Source organism: Xyrauchen texanus, chromosome 20, assembly GCF_025860055.1.
Source record: "Xyrauchen texanus isolate HMW12.3.18 chromosome 20, RBS_HiC_50CHRs, whole genome shotgun sequence".
NCBI lineage: Eukaryota > Metazoa > Chordata > Actinopteri > Cypriniformes > Catostomidae > Xyrauchen > Xyrauchen texanus.
This window is the reverse complement of record NC_068295.1, coordinates 4291217-4310584: the sequence shown is the minus strand read 5'-3', so window position 1 is coordinate 4310584 and position 19368 is coordinate 4291217. Positions and strand designations below refer to the sequence as shown.

Sequence of the window (19368 nt, the reverse complement as noted above, 5' to 3'; positions counted from 1 at the left end):
TTATTAAAAATCTTGAAGTCTGTTCCATGTTTACAAGTAATATCAGAGAAGCTTGTTCACATTGTCTCACGTTTATGTGGCGTTTTTGGCACCAAACAATGCACATTCTCACTGAACAAAAATGTGTGCCCAATCCGCACACTTCTGCAATATTCTATGCCATTTTGTAGTGCGAGTAGTATGTTAACACTGAAAATGCAGCAAAAAGAAGTGTACTTTAAGTACCTGGATGATGCACTTTTTCAACCGTCAAAACGGAGTGTGGAATGTTGGACACTTTTTGCACTCATAGCACGTGGGTTGCTGTACATAGTGAAAGGGGCGGAGTTACTGGCTGTGCTGTTGGTCCAACAAAAAAAATGTATTAATGAAAAATGTAGCAGTTAGTGAAACTTCAGTGGATAAAGCATCTCACAAATGTGAGTTGAATGCTTTACCATCACCCCACACTGTGTGAATATGTATGTTGTTTAAGATAGAACTGTTGAACTGAGTTAGCAGCAACACCTCACATGCGCTTGAAACATAACTTCTGTCAGCTGTTAAACAGTGTATGCTTCATGTAGGAAGAAACAACAAGTGTTCCATTTGGGACGATACTACACTTTGAAAATTCATCCACTACATGCCTGTGTGCATAGTATAATTTGTAAGTGCATAGTGAGTAGTGTGTCATTTGGGACACAGAGTAGGTAGTGCTCACTAGGTTTTGGAACCAGCATATCATACATGTCTTACATTTACATTTATGCATTTGGCAGACGCTTTTATCCAAAGTGACTTACAGTGCCCTAATTACAGGGACAATCCCCCCCGGAGCAACCTGGAGTTAAGTGCCTTGCTCAAGGACACAATGGTGGTGGATGTGGGGATCAAACCAGCAACCTTCTGCTTACCGGTTCAGTGCTTTTGCCCACTACACCACCACCATTCCACCATGTTGTCTTAAAACATTTACAACTGAGGTTTCCAAAGAAAGTGACCCAAAACTTTTCAAGGTGTTTCAATTCTTGTGGCACTTTAATCTGTCTTGAATACTCCTTTTCTGATGCTAGTGAAACTTTGTAATACAGCACTTTTCGTACCACTCTCCTGAAAATGATTTGCTTATAATGTTTTCCTCTTTTGTAAGTCACTTTGGATAAATGTGTCGGCCAAATTAATAAATGTAAAACATTTCTCTCTTGACAAATAGTCTTAAAATGTCTTTATCGTGAGCTCTCTCTGTTTAGTTACTGAAAGTGCCTTTGTCCTCTCTACAGACGCTGGCCAGATGTCTAATCATGTGGAATGAGATCTTTCCAAATGCTGATTGGGTGACCAGCAATGTTCCTCAGGTATTGACGCTGAGCATTGGCAGTGTGTGTACCTTTTGTAGATTATAAATAATTGTTTCTAATTTTAGAATGTGCCTATTTATATCTGAAAAATCCTAATATATATATTGATAATCATCAGGAAAATCACATCATGCCTCTCTCTTCATCATTCTGCACTGGCTACCAGTGGTTAACCGCATCAAGTTCAAGGCACTGATACTCTTCTGCACATTACTGCACTTCTCTGATTACTTCCTCCTTAGGATGAATAATTTCTGTTGAAATTCACTAAGAAGGAATTGTCCCGATTCAGATGCCAGTTATTTGCACACCCTTGTTTAGTGCCCAATTCACTAACAGGAACTTTGCAGATCAGGAACTATGCAGCATTACTGTGCAAAAACGCTCATAAAAAAAATGCAGAAGCCACTTTGCACATGCAAATCAAATCTTGCAGGCTGATTTTGAGCGCTGTATAGTGGAGGATGCAGCAGACCACAGCGATCTGACACACTCTGCCGGGACTGTACAGCATCACTGTGATCCAGACACCTGAATCAGCTCTTAAACATGCCAAAAGTGCTTGACTACACTGCACATCTGGATACATTTAATTGAATTAACACGTTAATCGCATACGATTAATAAAATTTGAACTCGTGAATTTTTCTTAATCGTGATTAACGCATTTACTGTTAATACAGCATGAACCATGATAAATGATGCGACGTGTCCGTCCGGAGTAAGTACTGTGACGGATACAGCGCTTCCCTGTCAGTGATAAAAAGATGGAGATAAGACCTCTTAGCATTATTATTTGTTGTAAAAAACAAGCCTAGATGGCACTTGTGATAGAAATCCAGTATTATCAGCACATTTTAATTACCACTGAAGCACGCAAAGTTTTAATTATCACTGCACTTTTCCTGTGGAGTTCAAAGAAGCTCTGGACGCTGGCGTTGACGCTCTTATGTGAATCATGAACGCAGCTTCACGATTGCTGTAAGAAAGTGGATAGTCACAGTCTAACGGCAGATTAATATTGTGGAGGATGAGAGTTTAAGAGAAGGCCAATTGCAATGAATACTAAACCTATTGGGACTAAAGCCATCTTCACTGTAAATCATCTTTCCACAGGTGGCATAGAAGCTGCATCTGAAGTGGCAATTAGGTGTAACAAAGTTTTCACAGAGCAGGAATAAATGCTTTTACACAGCAGTTGCAAATGTATAAATAATGTTAGGTGATGAATATTTAAAATTATGAATAAAAAATATGAAATTAATGAAAATATGAATGAACACTCAACCTATGGGGACTGATTCTTGCAATAAGTCAACCTCCCAATAAAAATTTGGAAACATTTGTTACTTGAATAGGTAACATTCTGTTGTGGATGGATTTGTTTGGAAAATGTTAGTAAAGCATCATATTGTTACATATTGTTTTGACAGGAAAATGAGTATACATGGTGTCAAATTTAATCATTTTCAAAATCTGCGATTAATCGGATTAACAACAAAAAAATACACGCTGCGCAATTAAGACGATTGCGCCTGCTGAAATGTCATTGCAGCGGTTTAGTGAATAAGACGCAGGTTTTTGCACCAAAATACCACCCTCAAAAGTGCCCCAACTGTTAGTGAATTCCCCCCTCGGTGTAAAACGCATGATTAATTAAACTGTGTTTTTAGATAATCCAAGAAAACATTGGAAACCAGGAGCAGGCGAACATCTCTGAAGATCTCAACATGGAAACCTTAGTGTGAGTTTACTTTCTCTTAAAGATGTTTTAAACATCAAAACATAATTTTAAAAATTAGTACAGTATTTCAGATTGCCACATATTACAATTGGACATTTAGAATTTTGATGTGGAGTTGTATTTAAAAATGTTCCTAAATGTCTGTTTAATATTTCCATTGATAGTCTGAGAGTTTTTCTATTGAAGGTGAATGAGTGAAATAAGGCTAAAATGTCGTTCTTTCTTCAGTCAAGCTCATGACTATATAATCGCCGGAGGTTGCCTGGCCGTTGGGTTCCGGTTTGCTGGCTCTGCAAATTCAGATGCTTTTGACTGCCTGGTGAGAGAGGACATTTAATGGTTACTAACAAAAAAGTACCAAATATTACCATGTTTGTTTGGACATGGTACTTGGGTAATACCATGGTTTCTTTTTTGGACTTTTTCTTTGGTAAAACCATGAAAAATGTATATGGAATGGTATGGCACCATGAAAGTTTCCTATTTTTTTCTCCCTCTTTTTTTTTAGTACAAATTTGCACGAAAGTTCATGCAGTGTCTGACAACATCTACGACTACGGTGGTAAGCGGCTGTTCGCCTTTATGGAATCCATCTTAATTTAATAAAAAAAATGCTTTTTTTTTGTGTAACCTCCAGACTGGTCAGTATAACCTGCAGACATGTTTGAGTATGGTGCTCTTGGCTGTTTCCATGGTGATGGCCGGTTCAGGGAATTTGAAAGTGTTACAACTATGTCGCTTTCTTCACAAACGCACGTTTGGCGAGATGAACTACGGATTTCACATGGCTCACCACATGGCTCTGGGCCTGCTCTTCCTAGGTGGAGGAAGGTTAGTTCACTAATGAGCTTCATGTGAATCTTTCTACCAAAATCATCATTTGGAGTATGGACACAGTTGTAGTATTAATATATGTTGATATTTGTTAAAGTTAGAGAAGATGAAGTTTATAGTAATGGAAATATGTTTTTATAATTAAATAAACAATAATAAAAGTGCATTTCTGGGTTGTCTTGGCAATGTTCTCAAAGCCACAGAAGTTACGTTTCAGATTTGAAGATGATCGAACAAAAAATGAGGTTCCTGCAGCTTTTTCCTCTGTAAAATCGCTGCCGGTGTACAGAGTAATATTAAGACTCCGCCTTTCAAGACGACACAAAATCTGACGGCACTGATCGGCTATTCTGAATAAAACTATGAGACTCTAATATATAAGATCATATACAGTTTTACAACATGAATGCTGCTCAGATTGCAGTTTGTTGAAGACGATGATGAAGGGTAATTCTTTCAGGAGAGATCTCATGTAAACAATGGAGAATATATCAATATTTCTCAGATTTATCACTTTTATGGACAAAAAGTGCTATTGGATGTTTTTCATTGAACGCTTGTCAAGGACGATTGACCCAAGTGTGTTGAACTGGATTCATCTGCCGATCGTGTTTTCATAATAAATGTATGAAGTCCCGTTTTGATATTACATGTTTTCATTTGTACTCCTGCACAAATAACTCAATCACTGTTTCTGGAGGATTGCTATCGAGAAACAGAGATCGGATATCAATGTTGAACCCTTAGACCTTTGAAAAGATGTATCATTTGTTAACATTAATTACATTCATAGACAGTAAATTATATATTAAATGTAAGTAGAGTGACGTCACCACCTCATGCGGGGGAATTGCGTATCAACAGGTTAGGGCGGAAAGTGAATCAGTGGTTATTTTTAGTAAATTGGCTCAAAAAATAGATTCACTGATTTATATGAACCATCACTCAGTATTGTTTACAAAAGTCTGTTTTTGTGAATTTGTTCATTTAAGTGATTTTGTTTTTATTCGTTCTTTTTCATTTTTCTTTTTTTTTTTATCCTCTCTTCTCCCCCAATTTGGAATGCCCAAATCCCACTACTTAGTAGGTCCTTGTGGTGGCACAGTTACTCGCCCCATCCGGGTGGTGGAGGACAAGTCTCAGTTGCCTCCGCTTCTCAGATCTTCAATCCACGCATCTTATTATGAGGCTCGTTGTGCATGACACTGCGGAGACTCGCAGCATGTGGAGGCTCATGCTACTCTCCGCAATCCACACACAACTCACCACATGCCCCATTGAGAGCGAGAACCACTAATCGTGACCACGATGAGGTTAGCCCATGTAACTCTACCCTCCCTAGCAACCGGGCCAATTTGGTTGCTTAGGAGACCTGGCTGGAGTCACTCAGCACACCCTGGATTCGAACTCACGACTCCATGAGCGTCAATACTCGCTGAGCTACACAGGCCCCTTGTTTTAAGTCTTGGTAAAAAAAAAAAATAAATAATACATTTACAGATTCACTTAATATTGTTTACAATATTTGCTTTGGGTGGGATATGAATCAGTGATTATTTTTAGTAAACTGGTTAAAAAAAAATGTATTCGCTGATTCATAAGTCATCACTCATTAGTGTTTACAAAAGTCTCAGTTTGTCATTATTCTTGTGTCGTAAAATAAAAATTGTTACTGTATTTCTCTGAAATGTTGTGAATTTAATGTTTATTGCCTCTATTTAGTGAATATTTATGTGCTCAATTTCATGCTGTCACCCTAATCAAAAAAATATTGTTAGCTTTAAATAGCTTCAGTCTCGTTTACACCGGTTTGTTAGTAATTTCCCTAAAACTGTCATGCATAGCTTAAACAATAGCAGGCTAAGTTAATGCTAAAAATAACCACACGGAAAGTAAATTGATGTTTTTGGCCCCCAACTTGATCTATTACTTTTGGCCCCTGACACTTCCTGTTTAGCCATTTAAAGAAATTATAATTGCCTTTTGTTATGATGCTTCCTGTGCTATGACCTTTTATTACCAATCTGATCTCTTTATTTCCCTTGACCCCAGTTTCTATTTTCTGCTCAGTAATGCATTTCAAAAATGTTGCGCAAAATCTAGCAATATCAGAGTGGCAGACACCAGCCAAAGGAAGAATTCTTGTTGTAATAACACATTGTATTGCTGCAGCCTCATAATCGTAGCAAAAACGTGCTTCTGTGACGCACTTGCAGGTGGTGTGGTGGGCAGGTACAAGGGCTCTTAAACGAGCGTTTTCTTTTTTTTCTTTAACAGAAATGACGTGACCTCAAACCAGGTCTATGGCTGGCACTATAAGAGCCTCTCTTCCTGTCAGAACCTGTTCAAGTGTACCCTTCAACTAGCCCATTATTTTTAAGTGAGACCTTTTAAAGAGCTCAAATATTAGCATTGAACAATGGATGACCAATTTCCTCCCTCGCTAGACAATTGCGCGTGTCACATGCGTTTGGAAATATGGCCTCGGGGGACAGTTGAATATGTAGCATGTGTGCTCATTGTTTGTTTTTGCACACATTTTCCAGCATCAATTCTTCTGTATTGTTTGTTGATTTGTTTACCACACTCAGTTGGTAGTATACGGTCATAGAAAAGTACAAGTCTGAAAATATTAACAAACGAGCCTAATGTTTTTTAAACAATGTAAGGTGACTTTTTCTAACAGGTACACACTCAGCACTTCCAACTCAGCCATTGCCGCTCTCCTGTGTGCACTTTATCCCCATTTTCCAGCTCACAGCACAGACAACAGGTAAAAAACTAAAACACAGCAGCTGTTAAAACACTCTGTCCAGGGCTGGACTGGGAAGAGAAATCGGCCTGTAATTTTACATAGCAACTGGCCCAAAAGTTATGAGGGGGGGGCGTTCGGCCGCTCTGTTCTCCCGATCTCCTGATCGACCCCAAAGTGTGTCGGCCTACCGGGAAAATGCCCAGTATGCCAGATTTCCAGTCCAGCCCTGACTCCATCTGTCAATGAGCAAAAAATGGTTGTAATGGAACTAAATTGTCTTCACTTTTGAGGAAAACCACTTTGTGGCTATATTTATTTCATATGTAAACTCAAAATAATGTTGTTTTGTTACAGTGGCCCCAAAAGTATTTAGACACTAAAGCCACACTTAAAAATGTATGTAACTGTATCTGATAACGAAATATAAAACCAAGTGGCATTTTTGCTGCAAGTTTAAGTTATTTACATTTTTGTTTTAAATGATAAAACAGTAGATTAAATTACTGTGACTTCTAGGTTCTTCAGGCTATGGTTTAAATAATATTTTAAGCATTGTATTATCTAACAATGTTAATGTTAATAAAAGTTATTATAAATGGAGATTTATGGTTTATAGTGAAGAACTTGCATTGCAGTTTTAACTTGCATTGGAACAAGTTTTTGTTGGACATGTAGCAAGTTGATGCTTACTGTCGCTGATATATATATATATATATATATATATATATATATATATATATATATATATATATATATATATATATATATATATATAATATACATACACACTACAATTCAAAAGTTTAAGGTCACTTACTCTTATTATTTTTATTTATTTATTTTCACATTTTAGAATAATAGTAAAGTCACCACAACTATAGAAATGAAAATATGGGAATTATGTTGTGACAAAAAAAATCCAAAATAAATGCATATCAGAGCAAAAACCAAGCCATGAGGTCAAAACTGCCTGCAGAGCTCAGAGACAGGATTGTGTCAAGGCACAGATCTGGGGAAGAATCTGCACAGACACCTGTGTGAAATTAAGGAGAACTTACCTCCAATAAAAATCAGTCACACCACAAGTCACTGCAAAATGTAATGCAATATTTTTTGGGGCCTCTGTATATGTTCTGCGCTGTGACTCTTACTAATCAAAACAAAGATGACAATAAACCAAATTTGACTTGACAAAGATGGAAAAGGGCTGGTGGATAGGTTTGGGTTTACTGTTGAAAGGATGATGTATTAATTGTTTTTTTCACACGTTAACATATGTTTGTTCCTCTCTGCAGATATCACCTCCAGGCATTGCGTCACCTGGCTGTTCTTGCAGCAGAACCTCGTCTGCTTGTGCCTGTGGATGTGGACACACTTAAACCGTGCTATGCTTTGCTAGATGTCACCTACAAGGTACAGTAAATGTTGCACGTGCTGCATGTTTTGAAGTTTTTAAAACGTGCACTTTTAAAATAGGAGTTGCAGGTTTAAAGAGTTAGTATAATTAATATTTTGAATCATATACTCACCCTCATGTCATAACCAAATTTCAGTGAAACATAAAAAGGAAACATTTTCACACTGTGTTTTTCCATACAGTTAAAGTATACAGTGAGCAAGGCATGACAAGATCCCAAAGGACCAAAAAGTACAATAAAAGATGTTCATACTACTAATGCTTTTTGTGAGGAACAGACACATTTTTCCTCCCCTCCGCTGCAGCTCTAAAATCTCATTTGTTTTTCCGTAATTCAAATCTCTGTAGCACCCCCTTTAAATTTGGTATGTAAGACGGCCTCTGTAGCACCCCATTTTCACCTACAGTCACCAAATTTGGTACATATATAGCTCTCATCAAGCTGGACAACTTTCATAATTATAGTTATTAGGTCTGCCTAGCAGGAAGTCAGCCATTTTGGATTGTTTGAATATTGCCATCTCTGAACTTTTAAATACTCTTCCTAGGTAATTCATGAAACTGTCACCACATTTAGACAACATCATGCCAAGACACTGAAGAAGCTAAATTGCAAACAGATTTTTATATATCAAACGGTGTTGCCATGGCGAGCATTACATTAATGCTGAAAAATGGGAAACAGGAAGTGCCTCAAATCTTCTGTTTGCAATGTGTGATTTAGATAAAAATTGAGATATATGTTCAGTCTTGGGGGGGCTAATCACATGGATGTGACTATTTTGGGTCACGGTTATAATGCCACCACCTGGCAGCAGGAAGTGTGGCTCTTACAACAGACTTTAAAATAGCCCTCTTATATTTCCCCAAATTGCTTCAAAATAGTTTAGAATAATATCAAGTGCCAAATGCAGGTTCACCTTGCATTGTTTTCTGGAAATGCACTGCTATATTTTCAGTCTGTTCCTCACATAAAGCTATCTTATGGCTTCGGGAGTTGTATTGACTACTTTTGTGGTGCTTTTAAGATGGTTGTTTTCAGTTTTTGTGCTCGGCAGCATCTGTCCCTATTTTTTTTTTCACTTTATGAAAAAGAGCAGAGTGAACATTCTTCAGAATATCTCTTTTTGTGTTCCACTGAAGAAAGTAAGTACAGGTTTGGAACATCATGAGGGTGAGTAAATGATGACAAAATTGTCATTTTTGGAAGAACCTTTTCTGTAAGTAGAAAGATTTAATAGCTTTTAAAGTCTTTGACACAGTGACAGAATGACTAATTATCACGTTCCTCCACGACGCAACTTCTAGCCGCCCTGTTGTGTGGGTGAGGACATTAGGCCATATCAAAGAGATTCTTGGGTGATAAACACACAGTGAAGGGCTGTTGAAGGTTGACCGTGGCGTCTGAACGCTTCTCTCCTGGAGCTTTGAGAGGATTAATCTTTTCAATTAAATGACGACAGTCAAAGGAAGGAGACCAGCTGTTCACTTCAATTACAAATACGCCTCTATTCAAGCAGGCATACAATCATGAGTAGTAGATGTAAATATTGTGATGCATGGCTGTTAGGTTTGTAATCTGTTTGTGCATGCGTGTGGTGTGTATGTTTAATAGGAGACACAGTGGTATGAGGAGACGACCGTAGAGTTGATGGCTCCCACCATGCTGCCTGAACTTCACCTCCTTAAACAGGCAATATATAAAAGCACTCCCAAATATGGCTCATACAAACTCTAATAAAGCATTCTTAATTTGCCTATGAACACGTTCTGTCTCTTTGTGTCCAGATTAAGGTGAAAGGGCCAAGATATTGGGAGCTAAACATCGACATCAGCAAAGGAACTCAATATCTGCAGTAAGTTTGTGTGTAGATTAATGGAGTGGTTCACCCAAAAATGTTTTTAAAAAATGTAGTAGATGGGGACTTGGTCTGTCAAGCTCCAAAAAGGGAGAAAAAACCCCACCTTCGATCTCTATAAAAGTAGTCCATATGACATTTGAGCTAAATTTTAAGCATTCTGAAACGGCGCTTCAGATTGAGTGTAATGAGATAAAGTATAATAGTCTTTCTTTTGAGTTGTCCTTGCGGGCTGCACGCAAAAACACTCTTTTGAACTGGTTACTTTAATGAATTGTTCAAAACACTCACAAACTCGTGAGCTACCGTTTTGAATCATTCCTGATGAAATCTTTACTGAATGACTCACAGGATCAGTCAGAGCGGTTACTGAATCATCATTTGACCCACTTATTTAACTGAAGTTTTCAATAATTTCAGGAATGAGCTGTTAAAGAGCTGTTATGTATTCTTAAGGTTTGTGAAACTTATATCAATATCATTACTGACAGGTTTGTCCATACCAAACAAAATATTTGCAACCGTAATGATGTTTTTTCATAATAAATATTTAAATTTACAAATTATATTTTAATTAAATAATTGAACTAAAATATAATTGATTTGTTTTTAGATTAATATAAAAGTATTTAAAGCAAGAAGTAAAAATCTAGATAAATCATGTAGTTAAATATTCAAGGCATGTTTTTCACTAAATGAACACAAGGATTTGATTGAATTATTTTTAACAAACATTATATTTTTTTAATAAAAAAATGAATACATGAAAAATGACACTTTTTAGGGATGATGCAAGTGAATTTTTGAATCAGTGTTTTAAATCTATAAATTGAAATGAAGACTTATTCTCTTTAAAAGAGATGTTTGTAATATCTTTCATGCATATTCATGCTTAAAAGGGAAGCAATCTTTTAAATATAATTTTTTTGCAGATATAAAATCCTTTTGTATTTGTATATGTTTGCTATTTATTTTTCATATTAACATCGTCATTTTAAAATCAACCAACAAAATGTATGAGAGTGTCATTTATACAGTGATGTTCGTGACCTCATTCATTATCGTGACGCAGGTGATTGAGTCATAAGTGTCCGAATGTTCAGTTGATCAACACCTTTGCCAGTGCCCAAATTTGTGTTCACGATATACTGATTCAATATGTAGGGAGCTATGAAGCTAGATGAGACACACCCATAGTCTTAAGTGGCGAGACAAGGAAAGGATGTGCAACATGATACTGATGACCAAATAAAAAGTGCATTAAAATCAGGTCTTAATTTTGTATCTTGAATATTCAAGATATCGCCCAGCCTTATCTCTTTAGCCAAGTACTAACACTTTTGAATATCCGCGAGAGCAAATGAGTCGGGTTGGGGACCGTAAGGAATTTTCAGATTCCTCCTTAATGGTTCCAGTAATGATTCCAGTAATTATTTTAGTACTACTTTAGTACTTTCTTTTAAAGAATTATTTAGAAATTAGATATGCAATTATTATTGAATTTACTACCCTCTGCTGTCTGTTACCAAATAATGAGTTCATTTCAGATGTGTTCAGAGCAGATATAACAAATCAGAAATAAAGTTAATACAGGTCTTGTAAAATGTGTTTGCAGACTTTTTAGAGATAAAAATACAATCTAATAATAGATCCTTACTCTAATTAAAATAAAGAAATCTAAACCAACATGAAATGTGATGGCATATTTAATTAATATATTATTTGATAAAATTCCACTTATTACACACAAGTTTTGTTATCTTTAATTTTGCATTGTCATATGAACAACCAGTCAGTAACTGCACTAATGATGATCCGTGTCTCTATTAAATCAAGCAAATAAACAGTAACAGTTCCAGAGACAGTTTGGACTGTGTTTTGTAGCTGATGTTGTACTTCAGGCTTGTGAGACTTCAACAGTTCTTATTTAATTTCGAGCTGGACATTCATAACTTGCACATCAGTATAAGATTACTTGTATACTGGAAACGTGTATGTTTCACGCTGTAGATTCAAAATAATCGGCTCAATAAAATGGTTCTTTCAGGATCGAACTATACCGGAAGCACCATATGTTTTGTGCTGTTGATTCAAAAGAACCGGCTCCTTTGAATAATTATTTCAGGACTCGAACTGTACCGGAAGCGCATACATTTCGTGCTGTAAAAAGAGCCGGATTGAGACTCGTTCGACTGGTAATTAAATACACTGGGCAAATATTTCATCCTAATTCAGGGCAAAGATGCGCTGCTGGAAACACTCAGAGTATTTGAGGACAGCGTTCCAGCCACATCGGAGGAAAATTGCACGCTGGAGAACCGTTAACAGAACCGAAAGTCAGGAAGATTGGATTTTTTAAAGAATGGAACCAGTTCTGAACAAGAACCGGTTCTTGGTTCCCAACACATCAAATGAGATATGAGAATGATCTTCAGTGAATAACTTGAATTTTACATTTAATTTAGTCAAATTGAATGGCTCTAGAAGTCTTGGAATATAATGTATCAGTCATATGCACTACTTTTATGGTGGTTTTTTTTTGTTGTGTTTTTTTGGAGCTTGACTGCCTCTGGTCACCGTATGCTTTTATGGTATGAAAAAAAGCAGCATGAAGGTTCTTCAAAATACTTCTTTTGTTCCAAAGAAAGATAAAGCCACACATATCAATTCCTTCAGTGTTGTGTATGATTAAGAACAAAGTGTGCTGAGTAAGTTCTCTGTTTTAGATCCATTTTCTCCAGAGACGGCGTTCTGTACGTTAAGTTACGAGCCGGTCAGCTACCCTACAAGGATGACCCTCATGGCTGGAAGAGTCTGCTGGCCCCCAACAACAGAAACCCTGAACTCCGCACTTTCAAGGTCGGACTGTGTGCATGATTAATATGACAAAAAAAAGCCACAGTGCACAAACAGGTTTGACCAAGGCCTGTCAATGTTTACTGTAGATCATTTTCCACATATCTCTTTTAATAGTTTGTTTGTAAAGCAGGAATACATGTCAAGCTTTCCATTATTTGTGTTCCAAGCTGGATTAATTCATAGTCTAATGCATAATGCATAGTGTGTTTCTCTATATGAGGAGTAAATAATTTTGTTTTCATGTCAATGAGCTATTTTTCCCTCCCCACCCACTCTCTCGCTTGTCTCCCCCACAGCCTGAGGCCATCTCAACCTTCACCTCTGACGCTGCTTTGGTCTCCTTCGCCAAATACTTCTGCAGAGCCTCGGAAAACATGAAGCAGGTGAGACAATAAACATGTTGTTTTAAGGCAAAGCCCTGCTTCATCTGTTCCAAAGGCACTGCCTACTGAAGCAAAGCTGTTCATGTTCCTTTTGCAGTCATAAGGAAATATATATATATAAGTAGATGTAAGGAGTTAATAGCTGTCAGAGTCAAAACTTGACTAATCTGAGACGACTTGATCTTTTAATTACTGCTAAGGAGACAAGAAGGCCCTCAGAGCAGTGATAAATGTTTTCTCAGTGAACTTAAACTTCAAGGGCCGGATTCATAAAAATGTTCTTAATGTTTTCTTATGAACATCTTAATTTTTTTCTTAAGAATAAAAAGACAGGCTTAGACATTGTCTGATCAGCCTGCTCGTGGGCTTGCCTTAATCTAACAGCCTTCAACAAATTCAGTACTTCAACACTGACAAATCGTATCAATAAATATACCTCTTTTTTTAAAAGTAGCGTGCACTTCGCAATCATTTTTTTTTTTACGTCAAGTGCATGAGGTGTGTTACTTTAACGACTCTACCCGTCATAGGAGAATTTACTTCCTGCTAACCATCTGATCATTTTTCATTTGACATGGAGTAAAAGAAAAGAAACAAAAACTTCAGTAGACTAGAGCTGGATGTTCTTGTTGAGGAAATGACTGCAAGGAAAAAGTTCTCCTTAGGAAGCTTGATAATGGCACGTTGGAAAGAGGCGGGTAAATGGGAAAGGGTGGCAGAAGCTGTCTCCGCTGCGCCCAACTCTGATAGGGATGTGAATGGGGGCTGGAAAAGGAAGTCTCAGCTTTCTAATGTTATAATTATGTTTCTATGAATCCTAAGGATCGCGTTTGAGAGACTGCAATATGCAGTGCATTCGTTTGAATAAGCATGATTGATCACCACATTAAGAAGCTTCAAAACAACCATTATTGTTTGAATCTGGTGAACATTGCAACTTCAGACTCAACATGAAAACCCAGTAAATTCATTAATCATTTTACATTGTACAATTTAAGACAACAGTGAGATTATCCTAAGTTTAAGATGTTAGTTATGATGATTTTTTTAGAAAAAGCATTTAGAGAAATTGAATGCTTATATTTTTTATATTTTTCTTAAGAAAAAACTTCTCCCCCTTTTCACCCAATTTGGCATACCCAATGCGCTCCAAGTCCTCATGGTCACGTAGTGACTCGCCTCAATCCGGGTGGCGGAGGACCAATCCCAGTTGCCTCCGCGTCTGAGACCTTCCACCCACGCATCTTATCACGTGGCTTGTTGAGTGTGTTGCCACTGAGACATGGCATGTGTGGAGGCTTCATGCCATCCACCGTGGCATCCACGCTCAACTCACCACGCGCCCCACCAAGAACTAACCACATTATAGCGAGCACGAAGTGGTTACGCCATGTGACTCTACCCTACCTAGCATCCAGGCCAATTTGGTTGCTTAGGAGACCTCGCTGGAGTCACTCAGAACACCCTGGGATTCGAACTAGCAAACTCCAGTGTTGGTAGCCAGAGTCTTTACCACTGAGCTACCCAGGCCCCCCGAATACAAAATATCCATAAAGTTTTTCTTAAGTTAGAAATTATGAAGAAAATGGTAGTTAAGGAGACTTTCTTGAGAACATTTCGTGAATCCTGCCACAGTTTTACATCAGTTCCTGGGACCTGAGCATGACTGCTGAGTGCATTTTCCATTTCCCTTTTTGATTTCTCACTAGTAGCACCTAATTAACATGAAAAAAAAAAGTAAAAAATCTATAGCAAATAGGTTTCCTAAAAATGTATGTCCACTTTATACATTTATTCTGGGAATGTCCCCTGGTCTTCAACTTCTGGGTTCAAGTCGCTGCTGTTCTATCACAACTTTTGGAACTGACACTTGATCATGAGCCATGTCTTTACCTTCTTTACCTTTACTCCTCTGTAACCCTGACTTTAAATCAAAAACTGACTTTCATCTCTGGGTTAACAGCTGCAAAGAAAACTATCATTAGTTCTTGGTTTCCTCCTAATTCTTTGTCAAAGCAGCAATGGTTGTCCTATTTTATAGATATTGTTTGTTTGGAGCGATCCACTGCCTTAATTAATAGAGCAAAGATTACAACTATTCTGCACTGGAACCGATCTCATGACAGCCTGATTTCCATTCTTAAAACTTAAGTGATCTAAAGGTAGAGGATAGGAGAGTATACCAAGATGTAAATTAAGGCAAGTGGGACTGCAGGTTCTCTTGTTTGTTTTATCTGTTGCTTTTCTCTCCTTTTATTTTGATCGACACCTTAATTACATTTATTCCAACAGACACTCTCTTCCTGTATTTCATTTAACTCTGAGATTACGTATATAGTTCTCTTATTTTATTTATTCTTTATGTATGTACATCTGTTTCTCTTGTGTATATCGGTTTTATATTTGTTATCAGTTTTGTCCTCCACACTGAATTAAGTCAGTGAAATTTGTTAATGTTAAAGCTGGTAACTTTAAAGGCACGTATTGGTTAAAAAAACATTTGTGTCCACATATGTGGACAGCAGGACTAAGTTGTGAAATTAAATAATACCTAGCTATAGAAAGTGTAAAGTTTCCAGGAGTGTTGTTTATTCATGTTTTTGAGATGTTACAGACATTTACATCAGAATTTAGAATAATTTATTCTGATTCAAATTAATGACCAGCATCGTCCAATCACTGCCAACCATGATAAAATAAAATAATATATTCTGAATCTATGTACTGATCACCATCTGATGTCCCATGTCTGCCAAACATATTGAGTGGTTCAAAATCATCATCTGCAGCCTGAAACTGAACTATCGGTGTGATTTTAGGATTTAATGCACTTATCTGCATAGAGAGCTATAGGATGCTCTCTTGCACCCTTGGTTCTTATTTAGTGAATGACTTGACCTCCAATGTGCTGTCTGTCTGCACTGGTCTCAGAACTGTACCTTATTTGAATCCTATCTCCATATAAAGCTTCTGAAGGCAACATTTTGTATGAGTCAATTTATGCTCAATGTGATAATGCACAGTAAATCTAGGATTTCTATGTAAAAAGTGTGCTAAAGTCCACATTAGTGTACATTGTGTTTAGGTGCGATGTGTTTCGTGATAAATCACTCAAATTTATATAGTTTTGTTGCCGTTACTCCCAAAGACAAACTCTGCTGTGATCGGCGCCATGTTGTTTGGTCACATGACTCATGACATGTTGAAAGTTGAACCCTTTACTGAGTCTACTGGACTGAGATCAGTCAGTTTAAATTAAATTATGCGTAAATTATAGCGAAGCCAAAATACAACGTCCACGCATGTGTATGTGAGGTCACACAAGGTTAATAGTGAAGTTTAGTGTTATTTTTTTAAATGTTAAACACTTTCCCTAGAGAACTCTCTAAAAACATGCAATTCAATTTGCTGATGCTTGTGACCAAAATTTCACACTTAATCTTGAAGGAATCTTCCGCAGTCGTGGTAGGGTTTGAGCAAATGTCTTTGCTTGAGCTTGCATTTCCGATGCGTTTGAAGGGAAGTGAATGGAGTGCAAAATGTAGTGTTTCAACTTAATGTCTATGAAACTGTAGCATGCTGTTGATTAACAATAATTTTGACTCGTCCTTCAGATTGTAAACACAAAAACAGTAACTGTGTTTACAGTATATATGGAGGAATCTCATGAAGAAAAGTCCTGGTTATATTTTACCACAAATTCAAAAGAATTAAAAATATTACACATACCTATATTAGCATTATTTAAACTCCTTTCAGTAGTAGCTAAAATAGGAAAAGCTGTTACTTTCCACTTGGTGTCTGTCCTAGAGTTCTTTTAAACCTTTCGTCCCACTTGCATGCTAAGCTTCCATTATTAGTGTAAATACAGTAAACACTTTGTTTTCTTTTACAGACTGAGGTACTAGTTGCTGTAGTTTTCACACACTGTTTTTTTTCTTCCCATCTTGTTTCTACAGAAGCAAGAAACTGTGGCTTTACTGTCAGCCGTTCTGTATGAATGTGTGACACAGGAAAACCCAGAGATGCTTTCAACACACATGTCTATTGACCAGGTCAGTTACAATAGATCGTGTCTCACTTTGTGGAACCTCTGCTGATGTGACACTATGGCTGCATCTGAACATGCATACTTCTCTACTATATAGTATGGCATAGTGTTTTTGGCAGTGGATTAGTATGTCTGAATCCTCAGTATTCATAAAAGTGTTGGCAATAATACCCTGATGATCTACCGTACTACATCCGCTGAGATTTTTAAGTGCACATCCACTGGACATTTTACTCATGCCACTGGACAGTGCGGGATGGATTACTTGTGAAATGTAGTCAGGTACTGATTACAAATTACATGAAAATTGTATCTAATTAATTTTCTCATAGATTAATTTTTTTGGGGGTAATCTAATTCAATTACTTTTGGATTACTTTCATCCTAATTCTATTTTATTTTATATACTAAAAGCAGAGTTCCACCAAGACAAAGGAACAATTATGTCAAGTTTTATGTCAAGTTTCATGCAGTGGACTCCCCTGTATCAGCAGCAACAGTAGAGTGAAGGGCTTTGTTCCATATTGCTGCACATTTTGCAGTTGAACTATTTTGTGTACCCTTTGGGCGGGACCCTTAGAGATGGCATCCACTAGATTATTTTATGCAAAAATGGGCAGCTGTGGCTCAGTTGATAGAGCAGGTCGGCCGCTAATCGCGGGTTTGGCGGTTCGATTCCCGGCCCACACGGCTCCACATGCCGAAATGTCCTTGGGCAAGACACTGAACCCCAAGTTGCTCCCAATGGCAGGCTAGTGTCTTGCATGGCATCTCTGCCGCCGTTGGTGTATGAGTGTGAATGGGACACAGTGCAAAGCACTTTGGAAACCTCTAAGGTAAAAACAGGCGCTATATAAGTGCAGACCATTTACCAATTATGTTCAATGTGTAAGCTGCACACCATATATATCATTTTTAAACATATCTGGTTAATTTTAAGTACATAAAACAATAGAAACATTACAGGAACAAACAGTAATAACATTGCTAGGTCAAAGCTAACAGCTCAAAATTCTGTCACACTTTTAACACTTACTACTTAGTAATGGTCCGTGACCTGTTGAATCTTACTGTTGTAACGTAAAAGGTGCAAATGCTCAAAGTTCATCTGTGAGACTACTGTGCTACGGGGTGAGAATATGATGATATTGATATGAAAATGATCAAAAAATGATTAACAATTTACTGAAATCTATAAAAAAGTAACTGTAGTCCGATTATGAATATTTTAAAATGTAATTGAATCCAATTGCTTGTACTTGGGTTTTTGTAATCTGATTATTCAATCCAGATTACATGTTATCAGTTACTACCCAGCACTGCCACTGGAGCTGAGGAGACATCACATTCAAAACACTGGATTAGTTGGGCGGCTCATATATAGTTTATACAAAGAAAGTTGATCATTGTGGTCAGATGGTGGTTGTTTCACAACCAGCATACCTAAAGACAGTGGCGCAAAAAGTGGGTATGTGCTATTGGGGCGCCAAAGCGATGGTAAAAAAAAAAAACTAAAAAAAAAAATCTAATTTATATAAGTTTTATAAATTTATATAAAGGTTAAATATAAAAAAGTTATATAAATTTTAGAGGACTAACAGGCTAGAGTAGGCGCCTGGCCCTCATAAGATTCCATCATAGAATTTATTTTGACAGAAGGGTAATATCACGACGCTGAAGCTGAGTGAGCAGCAGGAGTGAGTTGTCGTTAAAACTCAAAGATGGATAAAGCAAAAAAGCTGTCGGGGGCTAAAAACAGAAAAAGAAAGAGGGAAAAGGAGATTGCATGTCAAGGGATGCGACAGCAGCTTAATAAGTGGATGGTTAAAGGCAACAGGTAGGATTTAAAGTGTGACGTCTGTGCTTGGAAGCTTGCAAATATTCATGTTAACAGACTAGCAAGCGTTTGCTAAGACTGGGAATGTAGCAGCCAGAATATGTAGCTAGCTAGCTTAGAATATGCAAAACCGAGGTTGCTGAGCTGAAAACTGAAAAATATAAGGTAGCATGTACGATAAATGACAAGAATCTGGAAAACAACTAATGCAATATCTCTGGTTTACCATGGAATCATGCATAGTTAGCAAACTTGGAGGCTTGCAAATATTAATGTTAACAGACTGGCA

The 19368-nt window shown here is 37.3% G+C and overlaps 1 protein-coding gene and 1 long non-coding RNA gene across 4 annotated transcripts in view; one reads left to right on the top strand and one right to left on the bottom strand.

Annotated features, from left to right (window-relative positions):
- LOC127660374 (uncharacterized) overlaps positions 1–19368 on the bottom strand; it is a 77704-nt gene that overhangs the window by 43981 nt on the left and 14355 nt on the right. The window lies entirely within an intron of this gene.
- The window catches only part of LOC127660370 (anaphase-promoting complex subunit 1-like), a 100881-nt gene that overhangs the window by 72893 nt on the left and 8620 nt on the right, over positions 1–19368 (top strand). Inside the window, exons 34-45 of one of the 2 annotated variants that reach the window (XM_052150508.1) lie at positions 1263–1337; positions 3014–3084; positions 3313–3403; positions 3593–3646; positions 3722–3915; positions 6605–6691; positions 7969–8086; positions 9706–9783; positions 9879–9946; positions 12676–12808; positions 13105–13191; positions 17151–17246. In XM_052150508.1, the coding sequence (XP_052006468.1) occupies positions 1263–1337; positions 3014–3084; positions 3313–3403; positions 3593–3646; positions 3722–3915; positions 6605–6691; positions 7969–8086; positions 9706–9783; positions 9879–9946; positions 12676–12808; positions 13105–13191; positions 17151–17246 (1152 nt within the window). The remainder of the gene's footprint in view (positions 1–1262; positions 1338–3013; positions 3085–3312; positions 3404–3592; positions 3647–3721; positions 3916–6604; positions 6692–7968; positions 8087–9705; positions 9784–9878; positions 9947–12675; positions 12809–13104; positions 13192–17150; positions 17247–19368) is intronic. The other variant, XM_052150509.1, reaches the window with a different exon arrangement.